The 20,449-nt window shown below is 39.8% G+C and overlaps 1 protein-coding gene across 2 annotated transcripts in view; it reads right to left on the minus strand.

Moving 5' to 3' along the window:
• Nucleotides 1–224: 224 nt before the first annotated feature.
• Nucleotides 225–20,449, minus strand: part of ETV4 (ETS variant transcription factor 4) — a 125,092-nt gene continuing 104,867 nt past the window's right edge. The window contains exons 11-13 of one of the 2 annotated variants that reach the window (XM_069237775.1): nucleotides 12,601–12,773; nucleotides 4,058–4,159; nucleotides 225–958 (exon numbers count right to left, since the gene is read on the minus strand). In XM_069237775.1, coding sequence (XP_069093876.1) covers nucleotides 737–958; nucleotides 4,058–4,159; nucleotides 12,601–12,773 — 497 coding nt within the window. In that variant the 3' untranslated portion in view covers nucleotides 225–736. The remainder of the gene's footprint in view (nucleotides 959–4,057; nucleotides 4,160–12,600; nucleotides 12,774–20,449) is intronic. The other variant, XM_069237776.1, reaches the window with a different exon arrangement.

Raw genomic sequence — 20,449 nt, forward strand, 5'->3', positions numbered from 1 at the left:
CTATGGCAATGCCAAGCAAAAGCCACATTGTAGTAACAGCAAATTTCCCAGTGCCCTCATCTTTTTTTTTTTTTTAAATAAAGAATTACAGAAATGCCCCCTCCTCCAAACAATCTTTCATCAGTATCGTTGGAAAAAGCCATCTAAAACCATCCCAATAGTTACAATAGCTATCTATACGTGCTCAACTGAGAAAAGTTGAAAAAATCTCAAACAAGCAAAAACCCTTTTCAAAAGGAGATTTAATTTGACAATTGCATTTGGCAGTCTCTCGCTTTATTGCACCATTCGCTTGGCAGTATCCATCCGAAAAACTGCTTTTCCCATAATTTACTTTTCTCCTTACCGCTACAGCTCATTAGCATGCAGCGAACCAGATACGCTAGTCTGGGATGAAAACGCCATTTTGTGCTGCAGATATGTCTGTAGCATGCAGCGGTAGCTGGAAGTCCAGAGATTTGCATGTCTCAGTTTACGAAGGTCTGCACTGCCGACATTTCCTGGTTAACAAGGCAACTGGACTGTTCTCCATGCCAAGCTCTGGCTGGTAAACCAACAGCATCAGTGGAACAGCTGATGCTCTAGACACTTTTTTTTTGTTTATCTAGTCAGAGGCAGCTATTCCTCAAGTCTATGACAACACCAGGCTCTGTCAGGGCAAAGAAAAGCTCCTCTATTCTTATGATTGCTAACAAAATGTATCCATATATACAAGGATTATGCTGCATACAAGGAACTAATAGTTGTAGCCTTTGCTGTAGTGCTGCGTGGGGATGCTGCCGGCTTCCTGGATGTATGGCACAGTTTCGTCCAGGTGAGACAGCGGCACTGTGTCCTCCTCGCTGATTTGGCGGTCAAACTCAGACTTGAGAGCTGGCCGCTGATTGTCCGGGAAGGCCAGTGAGAAGAGTGCCTCAGGCTCACACACAAACTTGTAAACATAGCGCTCTCCAGCAACCTATAAAGAAGACACAAAAACAAGGTGTGAGAAGTTATTCTTTTAGCAGAGTGTGTTATTCATGAGGCTTGGAGACCATTTATCACAGCATCAGTAAAGTTAACAGTACAACTACTATGCAGTTGCCGTTATGCCATTAGGTTTGGATATGCACAGAATTTTGCCAAGAAATTTAGTGTAGATAAATACTTTAGCTAAGCTGTGATTTTTTTTTTGATTTTTTTTTTTGTCAAAGAATTGTGCCAGTCCACCACAAGGCCTCATGCTAATTTTATCTTGTATCTGGACTCTCCAAAAAGAACAAGGTTGACTATGGAAAACAGAAAACCTTAAAAAAATGAAAATTCATTAGCTGAACACACAACTTAAACAAACAAAATTTGAGAACCTGGATAAACAGGCAGTCTGCATATAAAATGGATGGCATTCCAAAAAATCTGTGTCCTTTCACAAATTTGAGACAGCTAGCAAATTATTTTCTATCCTCCTTCCGAAATGTGAAATTTTAACTTCCTTTAGACTATCACAGAGTATCTGCCTAATGCTTGTAAAGTGTTGAGCTTGCATACAGCAACCAAAGTAAGTGATTTAGAGGAATCCTAAAAGGCATGTATGACGAGGGTGGGTATGTTGGCTTACTAGTTGAATGACCTACCATGCGGCAGAGTGTTCTGCCAGCATGACTCGAGAATTCTGAGATTGTCTTTTCCATAACACTGTAATTTCTGTAAGAACATTAGTTTTCAATTTGGTTTTAATATTTATCACTTTATATGACGACACACACAGTCCTTTTACATGAATGTTCTATGTCATAAATGTGCTCTTTGGTGGTCAAATAAAAATAGGTAGGACAGGCTTGCTTAAAGATGGCGAAATCGGCGATGTTGAGTTAGTCTATTTAGTAGAGATTAGCTACCCTACAATGCCACAGTTTTTCTATAATGCAGTTTGAAATTATCAGCCTCAAGAAGTTGCGTAGAGTCGCCTGACCCACCTGAATGATAAAGGTGTCTGTCAGCTTGTTTACCACAATAGGTTCGATAATACCAGACTGAAATGGTTTGACGCAGACAAACACAATGGACATTGTAATAAGTATATGGACGTTTAACTAGTCTATGCAGCTCGAACATCAAACAAAATGTTGGTACCTTTCATTTCTGTTCCAAAATCGTCCAATGAGAATCACAAGATCAAACAGATGGGTACCAAATACCTGCTTGACTCAAACATGATCAAAATGCAATTACAGTTACTCTTTCTTTGGAGTCTAATCTGCTGCACACCTCTGTTAATTGCAGTTTGAGTTTCAGCTGCAGTTAAGTTTGCTGGGTCTTATTTAAGGAAAAATCACCTGAATTGCCATGCAGCTCGGGGGTACCACCTATTGGGTAATACTTATGAAGCCATATGGTCAAATGCAAAAGGCAAATTTGTTGCAGCACATTAATCAAACTATACTGCACATGTGTTCCTCAACGCTGAAAGGTTGCAGATCCCAGGTTTACCACCAGAAGGACATGGCTTGGGCATCCAACAGAGCTAAATGCATGTTAGTCTCCCACAACTGATGAATTGCCTTATGCAAAGAATAGTCACTTTTAAGATTTAACACTTAAAGCTTCCAAGCCATCAGCGTTTCGACTATGGACATCTCAATCAGTGTCAACATAAACCTCCTGACTACAACGGCGGTCCTTGGACATGGAATAAAAAGCCTTTAACGTGAACACGCATTTTAAAAAATTCAAATGCTACAGCTGAACGTAGATATAGAGGAAACTGCAATCTGAAAAAACAAAAGTAGTCACCCTCGCCTATCTGCACAAGAGACTGTCCCAATAATTAACTTTCCACATGGAAGAATCTAAAAATGCTTGTCAGCAACTGAAAATCAGCCATGGCAAGATTCCTGACCTCTAAACCTCTCATAGCTATGGATTTAAAGACCTAGATCGACATAATCAATCACTTCAAGTGTTATTTGTGGTAGAGGAGTTAATTTGGGGACTCGCATGTGCCCTTTAACACAACACTTGGTAGGAATGAGCAATGCCAGGTTACTTGCAGCACAAAGGCGTTCCATTTATTTAATATGGCACCCCCCTGCTCCATGTGCACAGTATTTTTATAAAAAGAGGAAAAAATATGCTGGAGGGACAGAGGACGTTTAAACAGGGGCACTGCCATTTGCACCAATACGCCTCAGATTTTATTCTTTTTAAATACATCATTTGAAGAAAGTGTACTAAGAACAGATACACTGTCCTTATAAGGACTGTGTGGGTTCACATCTATGTTCAAAGCACTACAACTGAAAACGAGCATGGGCGAAGCCAACATGGCTGTCAGAATTTTGGTTTTGTCAATCCCTATTTTATTTTGGATAACTTAATTGTTGGGGGAGCTGCTGGGCCCTAGCGATTATATTTTAACAATAAAAAAGAGACACACTGACTACAAGCAAAACATTTTGCTTTGGCACTAAAGGCAATTACTTTGCCTGTGAATGTGCTCTAGTGAAACATCAGAATGCCGTCACTCAGTGAGGTTAGCCAATGGCTGAAGTGGGCTGACTCACTACCCATTAATGAATGTATGTTGTAGTGGGCGAGAGAAAATTGTACAGGACACAGTAGCAGACCAGTCGATGAAAAAATCCTTGTGAAAGCTCCTATAAGTACATTCTATCATTTTAGAAAAATCAAAAGGTCTTCGCCGACGCAGACCTAAAAAAACAAAAACATCCAAGACAGCCAAGTTAATTAACTAATTGATTAAAAAAAAAAAAAAAAAAAAAAAAAATGAAGCTCTGTAGGAGACCATGTTTTCAAAAGACATGGTTAACTTCTCGATTAAAACCTTCGCCTTACAATACGTATTTTTTAAATAAATTGGAATAAAAAATAAAACTTCTATTTAAGTGCAAGCACTGAGATTTTAGGCTTCTGAATCACCGGGTCTAAACCTGAGAGTACATCACTCAGATAGCGAGCAACTGATAACAATAAAAAAAATACAAATACTGCTAATATGATCACGAAAAGTTAACAGATAGGCCTTGAAATTCACTAGAACGCTTCAGTCCAAGGGTACCTTTTGCATGATGCCCTTTTCGTAGTAGTAGCGAAGAGATCGACTAAGCTTGTCGTAGTTCATAGCTGGTCTGTTTTTCTGCATGCCCCACAGCCTGGCTACCTGCAACAGAAATAGACAAAGATTAGGTTTAGGCGTTCGCACAGGAAGTGCTCAAGTTTCTCACACCCAATTACTGAAAGCAATACCAGAGGCTGAAATTAGCACACGTTCTGAGCACGCCGTGCTGCCCGGGCCTAGCACTGAGCCGGTTGGCACTTGTTTAAGAAGCAGCCTGCGGGTCGGTAGTTTTTAAACCCACACACTTACACACCACCGTAACATGGGAGACCCTGCAAAAAGAATCTTGCCTCGATCAGCCAATGACCCGGCACCGTCTGCTAGGAAAAGTACAAAACAATCAACTGTGGACCCTTCTCAGTATTTTGTAAAACGTAACGCAATAAATGGGTTGGGCATTCATTTTGGGCACGAACCACCTAAGCAACGCAGACGCAGCAACTTAAATAACATTTGCTGCCGGTAAATCAAGTACATCTAAAAAGCACCAGGTTTATCATCTATGACCCTTAAAGCGTGGCAGAAGCTTTAGCAGGGCCTGGGTTTAAAAAAAAAAAAAAAAAAAAAAAAAAAAAAAAAACACACAACAAAAACAAATGCTCACCGAAAAAGGTTTCCTTTATCAGGTAGCTACAGGGACTGGCGACACCTAGTGGTGCAACTGCTGTTAGCGGTCTCATAAATTAACACTGTTTAAGGTCTCTGCTACAGACAAGCCACAAGCCTATTTATTCCAATCCTGTTTCCAATACATAAAATATTCCGAGTGGTTCTGCTCACGATTGGATGTCTTTGCAGTCTAGCAGCTGCCTGCTCTCGACTCAGTGGTTTACCAGGGGGGTAGCTTAGTCAGTAAGACTGGGTGGGGAGGCGAGCTTCAGATGTACCGACAAACACGCCGTTTAAATACATTATACAAGAAGCAGGGGGTGTTTTTTCAATGCAGCAACAAATCAATTCAATGCAGCAACACTGATGATAACGCTATTTTGTAAGGAGAGTTCATGCTATTGGGCATGGGTGGCAGCGGACACCCTCCCACCCCCACCCATCTAAATTGTTCCTATTAAATCCCTAAAGTTCGCAAACAAAATCAGAACTGAAAATCCAGGGATGCATGTAACAAAATGTAAACAAGTAGCCGTATTTCAGGAAATGCACGGCGCGCACACACACGTGGCTGGCTGTAACATTCTGCCTTAAACCAGGGCAAAGCTTGAGACCAAGCAAGTTCTGCAGGTGCTACTAGCCTGCAACTGTAAACTAAAGGGCACATCTTCTGAAACTGACATATGCTCGGTCTCAAGCACCACCAGCTTAAACGTGACCAAAGAGATCACATTCTGAGCAACATAAATCATAAGATCACAAAATGGAAGCTTAGTTCCTATTCTGTGGAAGCTTGACAGGGAGGACTTCACCTGAGTCTGCAGCCGGGCTCCCCATCTGGGTCCCATCTGCTCCTCGGGCTGAGGTTGAGTTAGAACAACACTAAACAGCCATAAATCGAAGCCTGACATTAATGGAGGCTCCCTACACATTACCGAGCCATTATCAGCGTTTATTGCCCTGTTTGGAACATTATAGCATTAGACACGACATCCCTGGTAATTGCACTTTAAATCAATCTGCCACCTAGCTAGCCCGGGGAGTGCGCGTCAAAATATTAGGCACGAGCTATCCCTAAAATTTAGTTTAATTTCTCCTACCGAGAAAAGCCAAAAAGAGTAATGTCATCGCAATCTGGGTACCAGAGGGTGGAGTCTCACACATCAAAAGCAGATATCTCAGGCTTCACTCACGGAGTGCACATAATCACCATGAAAAGTGCCAACGGGCTCGAGGATAACAAAGGCCACGCCCAGACTGATGGATTTTAAAGTAGCATTTGGTGATGTCCCCCACGGTCTCAGACTTCTGCATGGACAGTGGGCATCTAAGGCCAACGAAACCTTCCATTCTTCTGGGGTCGGTAAATCGAAGTTCTTTGAGCACTTGCCACTTGGTTTAAAGACGGAACACGGCGTAAAATCAGAATATAAATACAGTTAGTAGTTAATACTGTCAGAGGCTCTCCTGCTAGTGTTAGATGCTCCAACAATACAGAAAATCTGTTACTATACCCAAGGTTGAAATGCAATATCTTGCAGCTCATTCTAAATGTTTGATGCTTAAAATGAAGACTAGAACGCCAAGGTCAGAGAACTGAAGGGGGAAGGTGCCAAAGCTGAGAGGCCACCGAGCAGGCTGAACTAAAACAAAAAAATACAGGAGGAGTCACGCTGATCTCCTACGATGTCCAACTTAAGGGTCCTCGTCATTGGATTTTTCGCCTTCAGGAACCTTTGTGTTGAATGCATATTAAGGCACCAAAGAAAGTACAAAAACCCACAATAGATAAAATCAATGTTGCAAGAAGGGAGGGAGGGACAGCACGGTCCAATCAAAGCTTTTCTTCTCCCGAATAATGACACTTTTAACACAGTCAACAATGGTAATAAATGGCGTATTACACTGCACATCAACATACTGCACCCCCACCTCTTCAATCGTGCCCACACAAGCCAGAGGGCCTCCACTGCAGCACATGCTGCGCCTCGCCCTCCCACTGGCGCACGGATGATCCCCGGGGATAGTACATATTTGCACGTTCACAACAATAATTACCTACATAAAGATAGACACCACTGGCTGTGCTACACCGTGCCCTGCTGGCCTGGTGCCCCAGATAGTCATTTATGAAATACATCCATGAGTTGATGGCCTGATTCACCAGATATATACACCACAGACCGCGGCGTGCCTCCCTCCACACGCCCCGGGCCAGCACGATGGCTCATACTGAGCATGCATTAGGTTCAGCTCAGGTTTCCAGCTTTAACGTGAAATAAAAGCCTCGTTTGCTGTGGTACACTCTCCCTGCAAGATAATTAATGACGCAGCTCCTATTCTCCCTGGTGGATGCATTTGCATTCAGCAAGAAAATGGAGCAGGTTTAGGTTACATCCTCTCTATGATCATGCTATTACAACTGTGAAAAGTCACGAGGGCAATCAATCACCTCAACAGAAAAAACTAAGACCAATATTTAATTTACCTGGCTTCAAAACGGTTATGGAGAAAACTCTCCTATAGACAGACAAGCACACTCTAAAATGTCACTATTGGTTAGTTTCTTAACTAGTCGCTAGCAGGAAAGCATAAATAATAGAGGGACTGAGAGTAATCAAGGTCCAGCACACACACTCCAACTCCAGCTACAACTAAGCTCACATGCAGTGTGCTGTTCCTAACCAGAAAACTAGGGTAACACCATTCGTATACCATAGTGGTTGAGAGGTCAGAACGAGTGTTTTAGTTGTCGGAGCAAGAGCACTCACCCACCCATAAGGGTGGTTGGTATGCTTCATCATTGGGATAGCTCCTTGAGTCGGCACTGCAATGCCCAACAGGCCCCTATGCAAGGGCTCTTTGCTGGAGATCTTTTTCACAATTTGTTATACAGAAATCAACTGGACTTGATGTCATTCAGAATCTCATCACTAGCTGAACCTGTAGATTGTTTGAAGTGAAATTAAAATTAACTAAGGTACCCCTTCATAGGTACTTTTATTCCAAGGTTAAAAGCAAACAAGTATATACTAGGAAGTAATGTGCCTCAATATTCCTTTAAGTTGTCGACATGATTCTTGCCCTATGTTGTCTTCCACAGGTCTATGGCAATTGATCCGGAGCGCCTGAACCTCATTTACCCATAGTGGGTCCCTAATCAAATCCATAAAGTGCACCCACACAGCTGATCACCCAAAAAATGTGTTCACTCAGGTATCTAGTAGTACCTCTTTCACTGTTGATGGATGATTCAACACACTAAAACTGCCCCAATATGCACTGGAATCGACTCATGGGATCCTTGGCCATTTGTAGATATGCTATCTACCATTCATGAACATTGCTAGTGTCCGACCCAGTCTCCATGTTCCCATGAGTCCCAAGGAACCCGATTCCAGTGGGGATTGGGGCAGTTTTAGTGTCTGGAATGATCTATCAACAGGGTGCATGGTATTTTGCGGCATCAATATTCTGGTGTAAGTATTGAGGTTGCACATCCTCCCAATCACAATTTGTAGAGAAAAAAAAGCCTTCCAGTTTTAAGAAGTATCCAAGGTTACACCAGGCATAGCAAGTAACTTCCAAATTCCGCTGTCAAATTTAACACTCACAACACGTTATTTAGCTACTGAAAAGCAGCCAGAAGTTTGGAAAATAGCCACATGCTCAAAAGTTTAAAAAAAAAAAAAAAAAAAAAATTACAAAACAATACTACTGCCATCACTAAGTTCCTGCAGGTGAACAACTGCCGATGAAAGCTTTCTCGCCTCAGCCAAGAGGAAGCTACTGTTGTAGGAGATCACAGCCCAAGCCTCTGAGGATGTACAGCGGTTATGGGCATGCATTAACAAGCATCTCTATAAATTCACAACAGCTACACCTGTCTCGTGGCTCTTCCTCCCTACCACAACAAATACAATTTGCGCAAAAAAGGAAAATAGCTCGACTGCAGGGCCACTAAACATTTAGTGAAAAAAAAGTAAGATTAAAAAAATAGCAAAAGTAGGCTACCAAGTGGAGGGATGAGTTTGACTGTTTCTGCCAGATTCATAAAAGTTAGGGGAGGAAGTTGTGCTTTTGTAACTGCTGTAGTACTCTTGTAATGAGGGCCAATCCAGAAACTCACAACCCTAAGCCTACCCCTGAATTCCACAAATCTATTTGCAATCATTAACAAATTACCAATCAAGATTTTTTTAATCCTGATTGGAATTCAATCCATGCAAATGTATTTATTTTTGTTGAATGTGACCCTTTTACTCAGTAAGATAGGCCATAAAAGACATGCTCTCAAAGGAACAGTCCAAAAGAAATGTTTAGGCCCCATGGGTCTTTATTAAAGTGCATCACTTTTAGGAATTTTGGGAGAGGCTTAGTGCCTGTGGGAACTACATAGGTATTACTGTCACACCAGGAAACGGATCTTACTTAATCTTAGCTGACGTATAATTCTCTACACAAAAAACACAATAGATAAATCAGAGCAGCTCCTTTTGAAAGTAAGGTCCGATCCAAACAAGTGCCTTAAGGCAAGTAACATTATCAAAAACAAGGGACCCCTTGCTATAGATAAAAGGTTCCTAGGGTAGGGAAAATATAAATATTGCAAAAAGACCCTGGCAACCGTACTCATTTAATTTAGCAATTCATATGACATTTATGGCTCAGACAGAATGAATATTATTTATATTCATACCTTACAATAAAAAAATGTTTGATCATAGATATTTTCTTTCCCACATAGACAATGTCTCATGAATCACTATTGCACATTACTCCACCAATTAAGACACGTATTACACCTTCAAGATTTTCACCAAACATACTCTCTTGCATTGCGTACCTGAAACTTTCTCACCAGACGTACCATATTACTAATTTGTATATTCTGTTAGACGTCTTTATTTTGCAGGAGTCGAGAGCAGTCGGGTGAAGAGCAGTCGAAAACTGAAACACCCGTTGAGGTTGTGATGCTTGGCCGAGGACGGCTTGGGAGTCCGGTGTGGCTCAGCGTCTTTTAGCATAATCAGCAGCATTTGTCTACCCCCGGCTGATGCAATAGATCGAGGTTGGGGGGGGTGGGGGATTGGGGGAGCTGCTTGTGTGTGTGTGTGCCTGGGGGGGGGGTGGGGGGGGGGGGGGGGGGTTAGAGGGCAGTACAGTGTCCCAAAATGCTTTGGATTTAAAAACAAAAAAGGCTGCTTTTCAGTGGGAGGATTGGGCAAAAAAAAAAAGCACTGAAGTACTAGACTTCAGGCATTTGGTATAACTAACGGAAGCAGTGGATTGAGCCTTTGCAGCCCTTAGTGTTAAACTAAAGGAAGATATTCATAATGTAATAGGCCCAGAGCACTCAAATTGCCTCTTGGAAACTAGTGAATGTAAATCCCAAGACAATGTTGTCTGCTCTCATATCTACTGGACAAAGCTGCACTGTCTAAAGATCTCATGCATGGATGGTAATAGGTTCATATGGTGCCCTTACATTTCTTACATACTTAGGGGGTCTGTTTGGTAAGCCTAAGCTTACGTTGCTGTGTCCTTGATTAGGTGATTTTCAAACACGTCTTAATTCCCCTGTCTGGAGAAGATTGACTGGTGAGACTTCAAGTCGTTTATGTAATTATCCAAAGGAAGACATCGGCCACATTGTCTGTACCTGTCCTCCACTAATATTGGAACAGGAAAGGATGTTGAGACAGTTCTTTATTAGGAACACTACGGATGTGCTGGCAAGCAGTTATAGATTGTATTTAAGGGGAAGACGCAATGTTCTGTGGGAAAGCTTTTCAGTTGGTGTGCATTGCAGAATCAAAGCTAGCAAAGTTTAAAGTATAAAGGATATTTTATCTGTGACACTTGTAATTTGTTGAAGACACTCCATGAGTACTCACCTACTCTAGTTTATGGGAAAATATCTATGTTATATTTTAAATGGACCATACTTTATAGAATTTGCAATGAATGTAATGTACAAACACCAGACAAAACGAGTAGGCTTCTATTATATATTTGATATTTACAAGAGCTGGAAATAAGCTAAGCACTAGGCACTTTATTGTGGGTACTTATGATTTAGGCTATGGAACGACTTGGCCGATAGGGCATACATCTTTGAAATATAACTGTGTGAGATTCAAATGTATAATATTTTATAACATTTTAAGAAATAGTCTCATGAGACTTAAGACTTGTGCTAACTCCTTACACTACACATTCAGATGTTAGGATTGAGGGTTTATACGAGCAATGAGCTTGTATTTAAAAGGAAGGAAGACAGTACGTTTTAAATGGAATGATGATATTTATTGGTTGTTGTTTTAACTTATGTTTTTATTTAGCTAATATTGTAATTTTTAATTAACTGAACAATAAAGTATTCTCTGCCTTACATCTTCATTTATTTTACCTAACATACACACTGTCAGACAGGATAAGATTTGAATATAGGTATCATATATCTTCACATACAACAATTTCCATCATTAATCTTTTTTACTGAATAGCACAATTTGTCTTTGTGTTTTTGCTGTGTTGGTTTCAAGATATAACACGACGACAATCTTCAATATTTGTGTCTTATATTCTTTATCCTTTGTTGTGTTAGAGTGTATGTTTGGTGAAAATGTTGTGGGTGTAATGTGTTTTTTTTAAAATTTGTGGAGTAATGTGCAATAGTGATTCTTCAGACATTGTCAATATAAGAGAAACAAAATATCTATGATCATACATTTGTTATTGTTAATAAAGATATCAATATAAAGTATATTCATTCTGTCTGAGCCATAAACTTCATATGAATTGATATATTAAATGAGTAAGGTTGCTGTGGTCCTTTTGCAATGTTAAGGCAAGTAACAACCATACAACTTGGGAGAATGCATATGGCAGCAGTTCTAAACAAAACTGCACAGTCAGGCTGTCAGTGGCATGGGGAACAATGAAAAAATGCTGAATTGCTTCAGGCCAAAAAAAAAAAAAAAAAAAAGTTACTAAAGCAATGCCAACTTTCTAATTCGTACAAATGTTCTTTAATGGACTGTATTGGTCTAAGGCCACCAGCCCAGTGTATTTGAGAACGCTTACGTGGGTGCACTTCGTCAGTCAAATGATTTCCCATTTCAAACTTAAAGCAAAGCGTGATCAGATGTTTTTAAGTTTAGTAAAGTCTTAATACTAGAAAAGTCGACACTTCGTACTACAACCAAAAGAACAGTGCAACACCACTGTCAAGGCCCAAAAGGTCACCTTCTGCTGAAGAGCAGAGGTAGTTCACCATCTTTACGTTTATGTTCATAAGGGTGCCATCTTATGCACTCATTCTTAAATTTCAGGATTCGTCTCCAAGACAACCACCTTACTCACTACTTACTCACTACTGCTACCAAAAAATTTGGAGCTGCAAGAAAGAAAAGTTTGACCACCCAACAGGAAGCATTATGGCCTGTGAGAGGAAGCAGCATCACCTTTCTGGTTTACTAGCACAACCTGATGCTCACTTACCCGTAATGTACTACAGAGGTAGGTGATGGTAAAGAGGTAACAATTTAGACAAACTGTGTATACTGCATGCTCTAATTAATATTACAGCAAGTCTGATAATGCCTCTAATAACTAGTGTAAGGTCCTCAAATATATATTTTAGAAAAAAACTGTAAAGCCCTTTTCATATCTTGGACCGATCACTTCAACAAGTTCTTCAATTTGCTATTTATTCGCCACTGCACTGGCTTGGTCACACAGGAGCCATAGAAACCGCTTTACCAGCGCATTATTAGATCATAGAAGTAAAACATTTTATAGGGTGCACTGTTAAAGAAAATGAAAGTATCTATACCAATCTACTGTAAATCTAGAGCAATAATTCTCACCTCTTCGGGCTCGATCAGCTTGAACTCCATACCACGACCTGTCCATGCGATGAAGTTGGAGTTGGTCGGGTCATCCAATAGCGCCACCAGAAACTGCCAGAGCTGGAGAGACCCACGTCGCTGGTAAGGCGGGCCCTCACGGTATGCCCCCACTTCCTGCTTGATATCCCCCGCTGCAAACGACAAAACAGTTACTAGGCTGCTTTATCACAACACTTAGTGTTTTTTCATTGGTTTATTCTATTTGCTGTATAAGCTGTATTCTCTTGTCCTTATCAAGCCAACAAGTACAAAAAATATTGGTTATACTTTAGAAACCACACTGCATATCAATTAAAAAAAGACCATTAACAGCAATTGGAATAGAGCACGTGCTCCACTACATACGTACATTTCACCAAAAAAGTCTCTGTTTTCAAGTATGTAACTGCAGTGCAAATTTGATATGAACCCAATATCCAGCATCATTGGTTCATATGTCTTTCTGAATCCACTGTACACAGGGTGTACAGTCAACGAGCACCAAACCAACACCACTGCAGCCTAATATGGGGTGGCAAGGACAATGCCTCGATAGACCACAGTCTTACACAACTTTGCAGCATAGGAGCTATTGCGCCTCAAACGAAGAAAACACAATTTGTGAGTTTACGTTCGTCTCCAAAGCCGTCTTTCTGATGTATAGGAACAAATGCCACTATCTATTTCTCAACACACACTTAAACTGGGTCTGCGTTTCCCTTTGGTGTTTGAAAGTTTGAAATCATGTTTTGAGGCGAGGAGGCATCATAGAACAGTTTGTAAATGCACTTTTGAAACTGTATGGGAACCCAGGATTTAAAGGTGACCTGATCTCCCACCAACACAAAGAACAGACAACAGGGTTCGGCCAGGCAAAACTACAACCATAAAACTGTTTAAAAAAAAAAAAAAAAAAAAGAAGAAATATATATATATATATATATATATATATATATCTATCTACTAACTGGTAAGCAACCCTCCCTTCCTGCACCCCTCACTAACACCACCTATGCTGGCCGTACTCCAATAGAAAACCAACAAGCTTCCTATTTAACAGTTACAACTTCAAGGTGACCTTAGAAACAGAGGTCTCAATGAGAATGAATGTATTTATATAATGCAGCTGATACCTGGCAGAATAGAAAGAGGCTGGAAAGCAATGTAAGGAGATCAGCAGTATAGCCAGGTTTTTAGGTCGAGTGCGCAAGCGCTTTGACCTGTTGTAAGTACTTAACCATGCCCACCCGCAAGCCCATACCTTTCACTTGTTCGTGGGCTTGCCTTTCAAAAATCCTTTGTTATCATTGGTAAATGCTTTATGTTTGTCCCTCTTAGGGGAGGTTTCGTTACCGTCTTGTAGACTGACCCTGTCAAATGTATAATTGCACGATTGCCAATATGTTTGACCGTGAACTAACTTCTTTTTCCTTTTGTGTCTCTCCTTCGCGCTCAGGCTCATGGCGGCCATGGCGCTTCGAATCGGCTCGCTCATGTCAACTAATGTTTTACTTTAAATTTTCAATTTATGTGGCATGAAAAGTCCAGATAGGAATTTACATCGCCAATAGCTCTAACTGGAGCAAATGCAAGATCCATTGCATTGCAAATGCTTGTTAGCTTTTCAGAAAGTAAAGAGAGCCAGATTCCTGACAGATGAATAGGCATAGCATCCCAGTATTTAGAAGCAAGAGCCGAAAAGCTCTGGCCACCCAGATGTGCCTGGACAGTTCATTTGGGGGACATTTATAAATGGATTCTAGAAAGTGGGACCAAGATTATTAGGTGCTCAATGGCAAATACAGAGATTTGAAGATCCAACGTTCAACAGGTTGAGTTCTACAGTGACTTGAGAAACAGCAGCGAGGGGTAGTACTAGGAAAAACTCAGACAATTTTGAATCAATTCAATTTATGAGAAATGTATGGAGCTCTATGTGAAACAAATAACCAAAATCAATTTGAGAATACATAGTCGTTCAGACTACAGAGCTGCATGAGTTAGAAGGGAGCAGCAGGACACTTCTGCACAGCATTTGCAGTTAACAGAAGCATTATTTGCTTCACAGAGGAAAGGGAAATGTCAAAAGTGACAACCAGAATTTTAGGAAAGTCAGAGAGGGTGGGCACAGATCCCAGAAGAACATATGAAGAAACAGGCAAAAACACCACAGTTTCAGTATTTAGCTTAAGTGGATTGGTCTTCAACCTGACTACAACAGCAGAGCAACAAGCAAAAAAAGCTATCAGAGATGGTGGAAGTCTGATCAGGGAAGACAATTTGGATGTCTTCTGCATAAGACACCAGGGAAAAGCCAAACAGCTAAGGTCAGCCAACAGCTAAGGTCAGCCAAAGGGGTGAAACCGATATCTATTCAGATCTAACTAGCAACCAAACCCCCTACAGTCCTCTATTAGTCCTATTTCAGTATTTAATCCACTCCCCCTCTGCTAAGCCTTTTTTTTGGGCTATTTGGGATAGGTTGTGCTTAGGCTCACATAACTGTTTGTCCACAAATGCTATCCATGCCAAATCCCCCCCCCCCCAAAAAAAAGCCCTGGGGATTCTAAAGGTACTAGGGTTTTTTGATTCCCCTGATTGGGACTGAGAAATTGGCCAAAATACAACTAAAAATGTTTTTTTTTTTTTTTCCTTTTTTTTTTCTAAAGAAAAATGTGCTACAGAAGAAAGCATCTGTTTTTTTAACCTGTAAATGGCACCAATGAGGGGCTCGTGGTGCTAAAATCACTCTCTTCCCAGCTTTCAGGAACAGGCAGACTAGACTCAGAAAGCCAAATTATTCTACAGGGTTTTGGCATTTTACTAGGACATAACCCATTTTTCCTATTTTCTGTGCTTTCAGCCTCCTTCCACTTAGTGACAGAAGGTTGTGAAACCAATGGTGGATTCCCGGAAGCCAGACATTTCTGTAAAGTAGACAAAATTCTGAATTCAGCAAGGGGTCATTCGTGTAAGGTTTTCCACGGTTGAAAAAAAAAACAAAAAATAATTGAAACAGAGTTGAAAGAAATAGCCATTTCTGTCTACGTTTTCAACTGTAACTTTTTTCCAGCTATGGCAGACTTTTTAAAGCTATATACTGTTACATCCACTAGACCATTCTGGTTGCAGGGATATATAGGACTTGTAGTTTCACCAAGAACCTGAGGTACCCAGAGCCAATAAATGAGCTGCACCTTGCAATTGGTTTTCATTGTGTACTGGGTACACAGCTATTAATTCAGTAAAATATAAAGAGTGAAAAATAGGTATCAAGGAAACCTATGTATTTCCGAAATGGGCACAATATATGGAGTTTAGAAGAAGTGGTTATTTGCACAGCTCTGAATTTGGGGGTACCCATACTAGCATGTGAATTACAGGACATTTCTCAAATAGACTATTTCTTAAACACGGTTTTACATTTGGAAGGTGCAAATGCAGAGAAAGACAATTGATAAAAGCACTTATTCTACTGTTCTGTGTTCCCTTAAGTTTCCCTATAAAAATGGTACCTCATCTGTGTGGGTAGGCCTAGGGCCCACAACAGGAAATGCCACAAACCACGACATGGGCACATCACATATTTCCACTGAAAACTGACACGTTTTTTGGCAAAGTGCCTAGCTGTGGATTTTGGGCATTAGGTCAGCCGGCACCTAGGGAAACCTAGCAAACGTGCACATTTTTGAAAACTAGATATCTAGGGGAATCCATGATGGGGTGTCTTTTGGGACTCTCTCCAGGTTCTGTCACCCAGAATCCTTTGCAAATCTCAAATGTTGTCTAAAGAAAAAAAAAATAAATATATATATATATATATATATATATATATATATATATATATATATATATATATATATATATATATATATATATATATATATATATATATATATATATATATATATATATATATATATATATATATATATATATATATATATATATATATATATATATATAAATAACACTCCACAAAATAAGTCTCGGAGTGCGGCCGCTACATCACAGCGGTCCTGGTCGGGCTCAGAGATGCCCAATATTATTAAAAAAACACGCTCTCTGAATTTCAAGAGAACCAGGACGCTTCCATACAAAAGATCACTGATTTATTTAACAGCAAAACAAAACAACTCCAATGCGTTTCAGCATTACGCCTTGTTCACGGATCCGTTGTTTTGTTTTGCTGTTAAATAAATCAGTGATCTTTTGTATGGAGGCGTCCTGGTTCTCTTGAAATTCAGAGCGTGATTATATATATATATATATATATATATATATATATATACACACACACACATACATATATATATATATATACACACACACACACACTTCCCTCATATTTCGGTGATGAAAAGTTCTGGAATCTGAGGGGAGCCACAAACCTTCTTCCAACCAGCATTCCCCAAAGTCTCTTAATAAAAACAGTATCTACTTGTGTGGGTAGGTCAGGACCGCCATTGCTGTGGCGGTCCGACCACCATATTACAACCCTGGTGGTAACACCGCAAGGGTACTACCATCTCCGCCAGGACCAATGATCCCGATGGGCTGACAGGGGTGGAGGTCACAATCAGGGCGGCCCTGCCGATTACGACCTGGTTCTCCACTAGCCTTTTCATGGCGGTATCACAGGAGAACTGCTGAAGGAGGCCACGGGGGGGGGGGCAAAGCTCAATACAGTGACAGTGACAGTGACCCTTCACAAGAATTACTTCATTTGAGACTGATGTAGTCTAAATTTTAGTGCTGTCCCTCATGTCACAGAAGTCATCAAAATGTAAGGGTTTATGCATTATGTTAATCAAAGCACTAATGGTTTAAACATAAAAATGTCAGTGGCATGCCTTTATTAATGTGCATTCATTTACACTGTAGAGTTCGACATAGGTGGTATTTGAATTAAATCAAGTAGTTGCAAGATTTAAATTACATTATGTTAAAATTTAGGCCTTAGACAAACAGAATGTATTGAAATGATAATGAATTTCTAATTATTAATGAATTAAAATTGCATGCAAAAATTGAAGAAATGTACTTCTCCATCACACCTAATGAAATGTATTAGCAAAGTTTTTGTGTTTAAAATGAATGTAACATGCTTATTGTTGCAGCATTAACAACACTGAATTATAAGTTTCATATTAAAAGTGCGATTATTAAAACATTGATTATATGTACTGCTTTAATTCACTTACATTATCTCAAGTGGGGCCGGTTAGATTTGTAATTGGTGCCTGTGTAGGAAATGCTGATACATTTTTTCATAACGTGAAGTTTTTTCTGACTTCGTTCCCATAAGAAGGCTAGCTTTGGTAATGGGCCCTATTGTTTAGGCATAGAGAGAACACGTAATAGTTTCTTGGAATTATAACATCCTGAGTAGATGGACTAATAAATTATACACTTGTTTCAAACATGTGTGAAACTACATGGATGGATGAGGTTCCCATGACCAGACCCGGGAATGGAAGTAGATGCTGCAACCTGGAGTTGTATGATTGATTACTACTGGATGATGCCCTTCAGTGTAATATGCACTGCTCTCAGTAGCGTATCAAATTGCTTTATGAACTTTAATATACCATTGACCTTTTGGACTTTGGTCAGATTTTTCAGATGCCTTGCAGAGTCCAGATGCCGTGTGACCAGAACCTATGCTGATGAAGAACCCTGTATGATGAGCCCCTTGAAGAGGCATCTTTCTCTCTGCTTGCCCCTTTAATATGTCCTGTTAAGACTTCGAGATTTTTTTCCCTAACCTCTTTTAGAAGACTTTTGATCGAGCTTCTGAAAATGCTGATGGCTTTTCCTTTTTACCTATCTTTTGCCCAACTTAGTTAGTACCCTTTTGCCATAGTTTCCTTTTTCCAATTTTTTTTTTGTCCTTTTTGTTTTGTGCCTGCATGTGTTTCGCCCCACACATTAATCCTTAATTTGGCCATGGGACAGGTTTTCCCTTTACTCAGTTGAAATTACAACTTTAATGATTTCAAACTGACTGATTCTTTCTAAGCCTGAGCAATGTTTACTTTTGGTTTCTCATCTGATATTATTGATGTTTTGTTTTTCCTTATTGAATGCCTAATTTTACTAATGTTAGTTCCCTGAATTTATTTTGTCGTATTGAGTTTGTATCTTTATAACTTTGTCCTAAGAGTGATTTAGATGACTTTGACCTTGAGTTTGTAATAAATCCCTTAACTATTCCCGACTGGAGTTTTCTTGTATGGCCAAATAAGTCACTGTTTAATTGAATTGGTCTGTATTGAAATGGAGTTGAATGGTTCTACCCCACCCTGTCACAAGGTTCAAAGGTCCACTGGCTTCGATGAGCATTGATTCCTGCGAAGGATGGAAATGCTCCAGCAGTTCTACCACATAATGACTGACTGCTCGAAAAAAGAAAATTATAAAAGCCATTGCAAACCTATTTTGCTTTTATGTGGATCACATGCCTCGAGAGCAATAAAGTACGGCGGTTGATAGCAAATAAATTAAACATGTAAAGAGAATTGATTAAAATCACAAAACCAAAAACAATCTTTCACTGTAAATTATCACATGAATGAGAAACAAACTGTCAAAAGTGTTTGACGGCTGCTTGTCTTTGAAGCATGACATTCATGCAATAAACAGGTGCATGTTTAAGGCATGCTAGTTTCTAAGCACATGATCCAAGGTCTTAAATATTTTTAAATCGACATACACAAGTGTTGGTTATTTAAATTCAATTTTCCAAAAAGAAGACATTTTCATCCCCTTTTTAGCAGGTGTGTGTTGGAAGCATTACTCCCACCATCTGAACTTTACAAGTTTTAATTTGGCTCAGTCTTCAAAAATAGACATAGCTGAAGGTGCAAAAACATTTTTTTTAGTTTTACTAAACCATTCACTTCAAGATTCCTAAAAGGGTGGGGCCCAACTACAGAGAAACATAGGACTCATTCATTTCGAGCATATGCTTGAAGATTCCTTGGAAGCGAGGGTGGGAAACTAAGTTAAGAAACAAGAAAATGTTTCACCTCTGTTGTCCCAGAAGGAAAAAAAACAAATTCCACCCGCTCTACTACGTAATCCTCAGAATAGATTTAGTTTCACCTTTAATGTGAATGGTATTTTGGAGTTTCCGCCTTTCTACAAAGCACAATAGACAATATTGACAGCCAATGCACTGGCTTTTGTAGCAGCCAAGCATCTACTTTCCTTAACTCTGGCCAGTGCAATTCCATATGTGTCGAAGTCAGTTCTCCAATTCCCTCTACAAATCACCATGAACAGAAAACTCACTGACAATGCCTTTCATTAGAAGGTCTGAATGTCAGAAAATGTATCACAGTTATGCACCGAGTTCAGCCCAGGAAATGGTTTCCAAACTTTGCCGAATTGTACGCAAGTAGTCACAAACAGCCTGTCATCGAACACCATTATCCAGTCGTGGACTCATCATTTTACAACTCATCTTCAAGTGCATTAGTGTAACTGGAGTAATCAAACACTACTCAAAGAACGGGGAAAAAAACAAATACTACAACCTTCAGATTGTACACATGCATTAAATGAAAGCCTATTGAAGGAAATATTGAGTCCAGTCAACACTGAGTGATAAACTACCAGCATCCCAAAATGTACCATTGCTTAAGAAAGGGAGGACCTTTGGGAAAGAATCGTTTTCATCCTAAACAATTTTAGATTCTATGATTCTGTAAACTAATTTAAGCTAATAAAGAAATTACACAAATAACAGGAACTAGGTGACACAGGAACACAAATTAATTTTCTCTGCAATATTGTTTATTAAGGTTTGTTAAACCCCATCAAT

This window comes from Pleurodeles waltl, chromosome 6 (genome assembly GCF_031143425.1).
Source record: "Pleurodeles waltl isolate 20211129_DDA chromosome 6, aPleWal1.hap1.20221129, whole genome shotgun sequence".
In the NCBI taxonomy this organism is placed as follows: Eukaryota; Metazoa; Chordata; class Amphibia; order Caudata; family Salamandridae; genus Pleurodeles; species Pleurodeles waltl.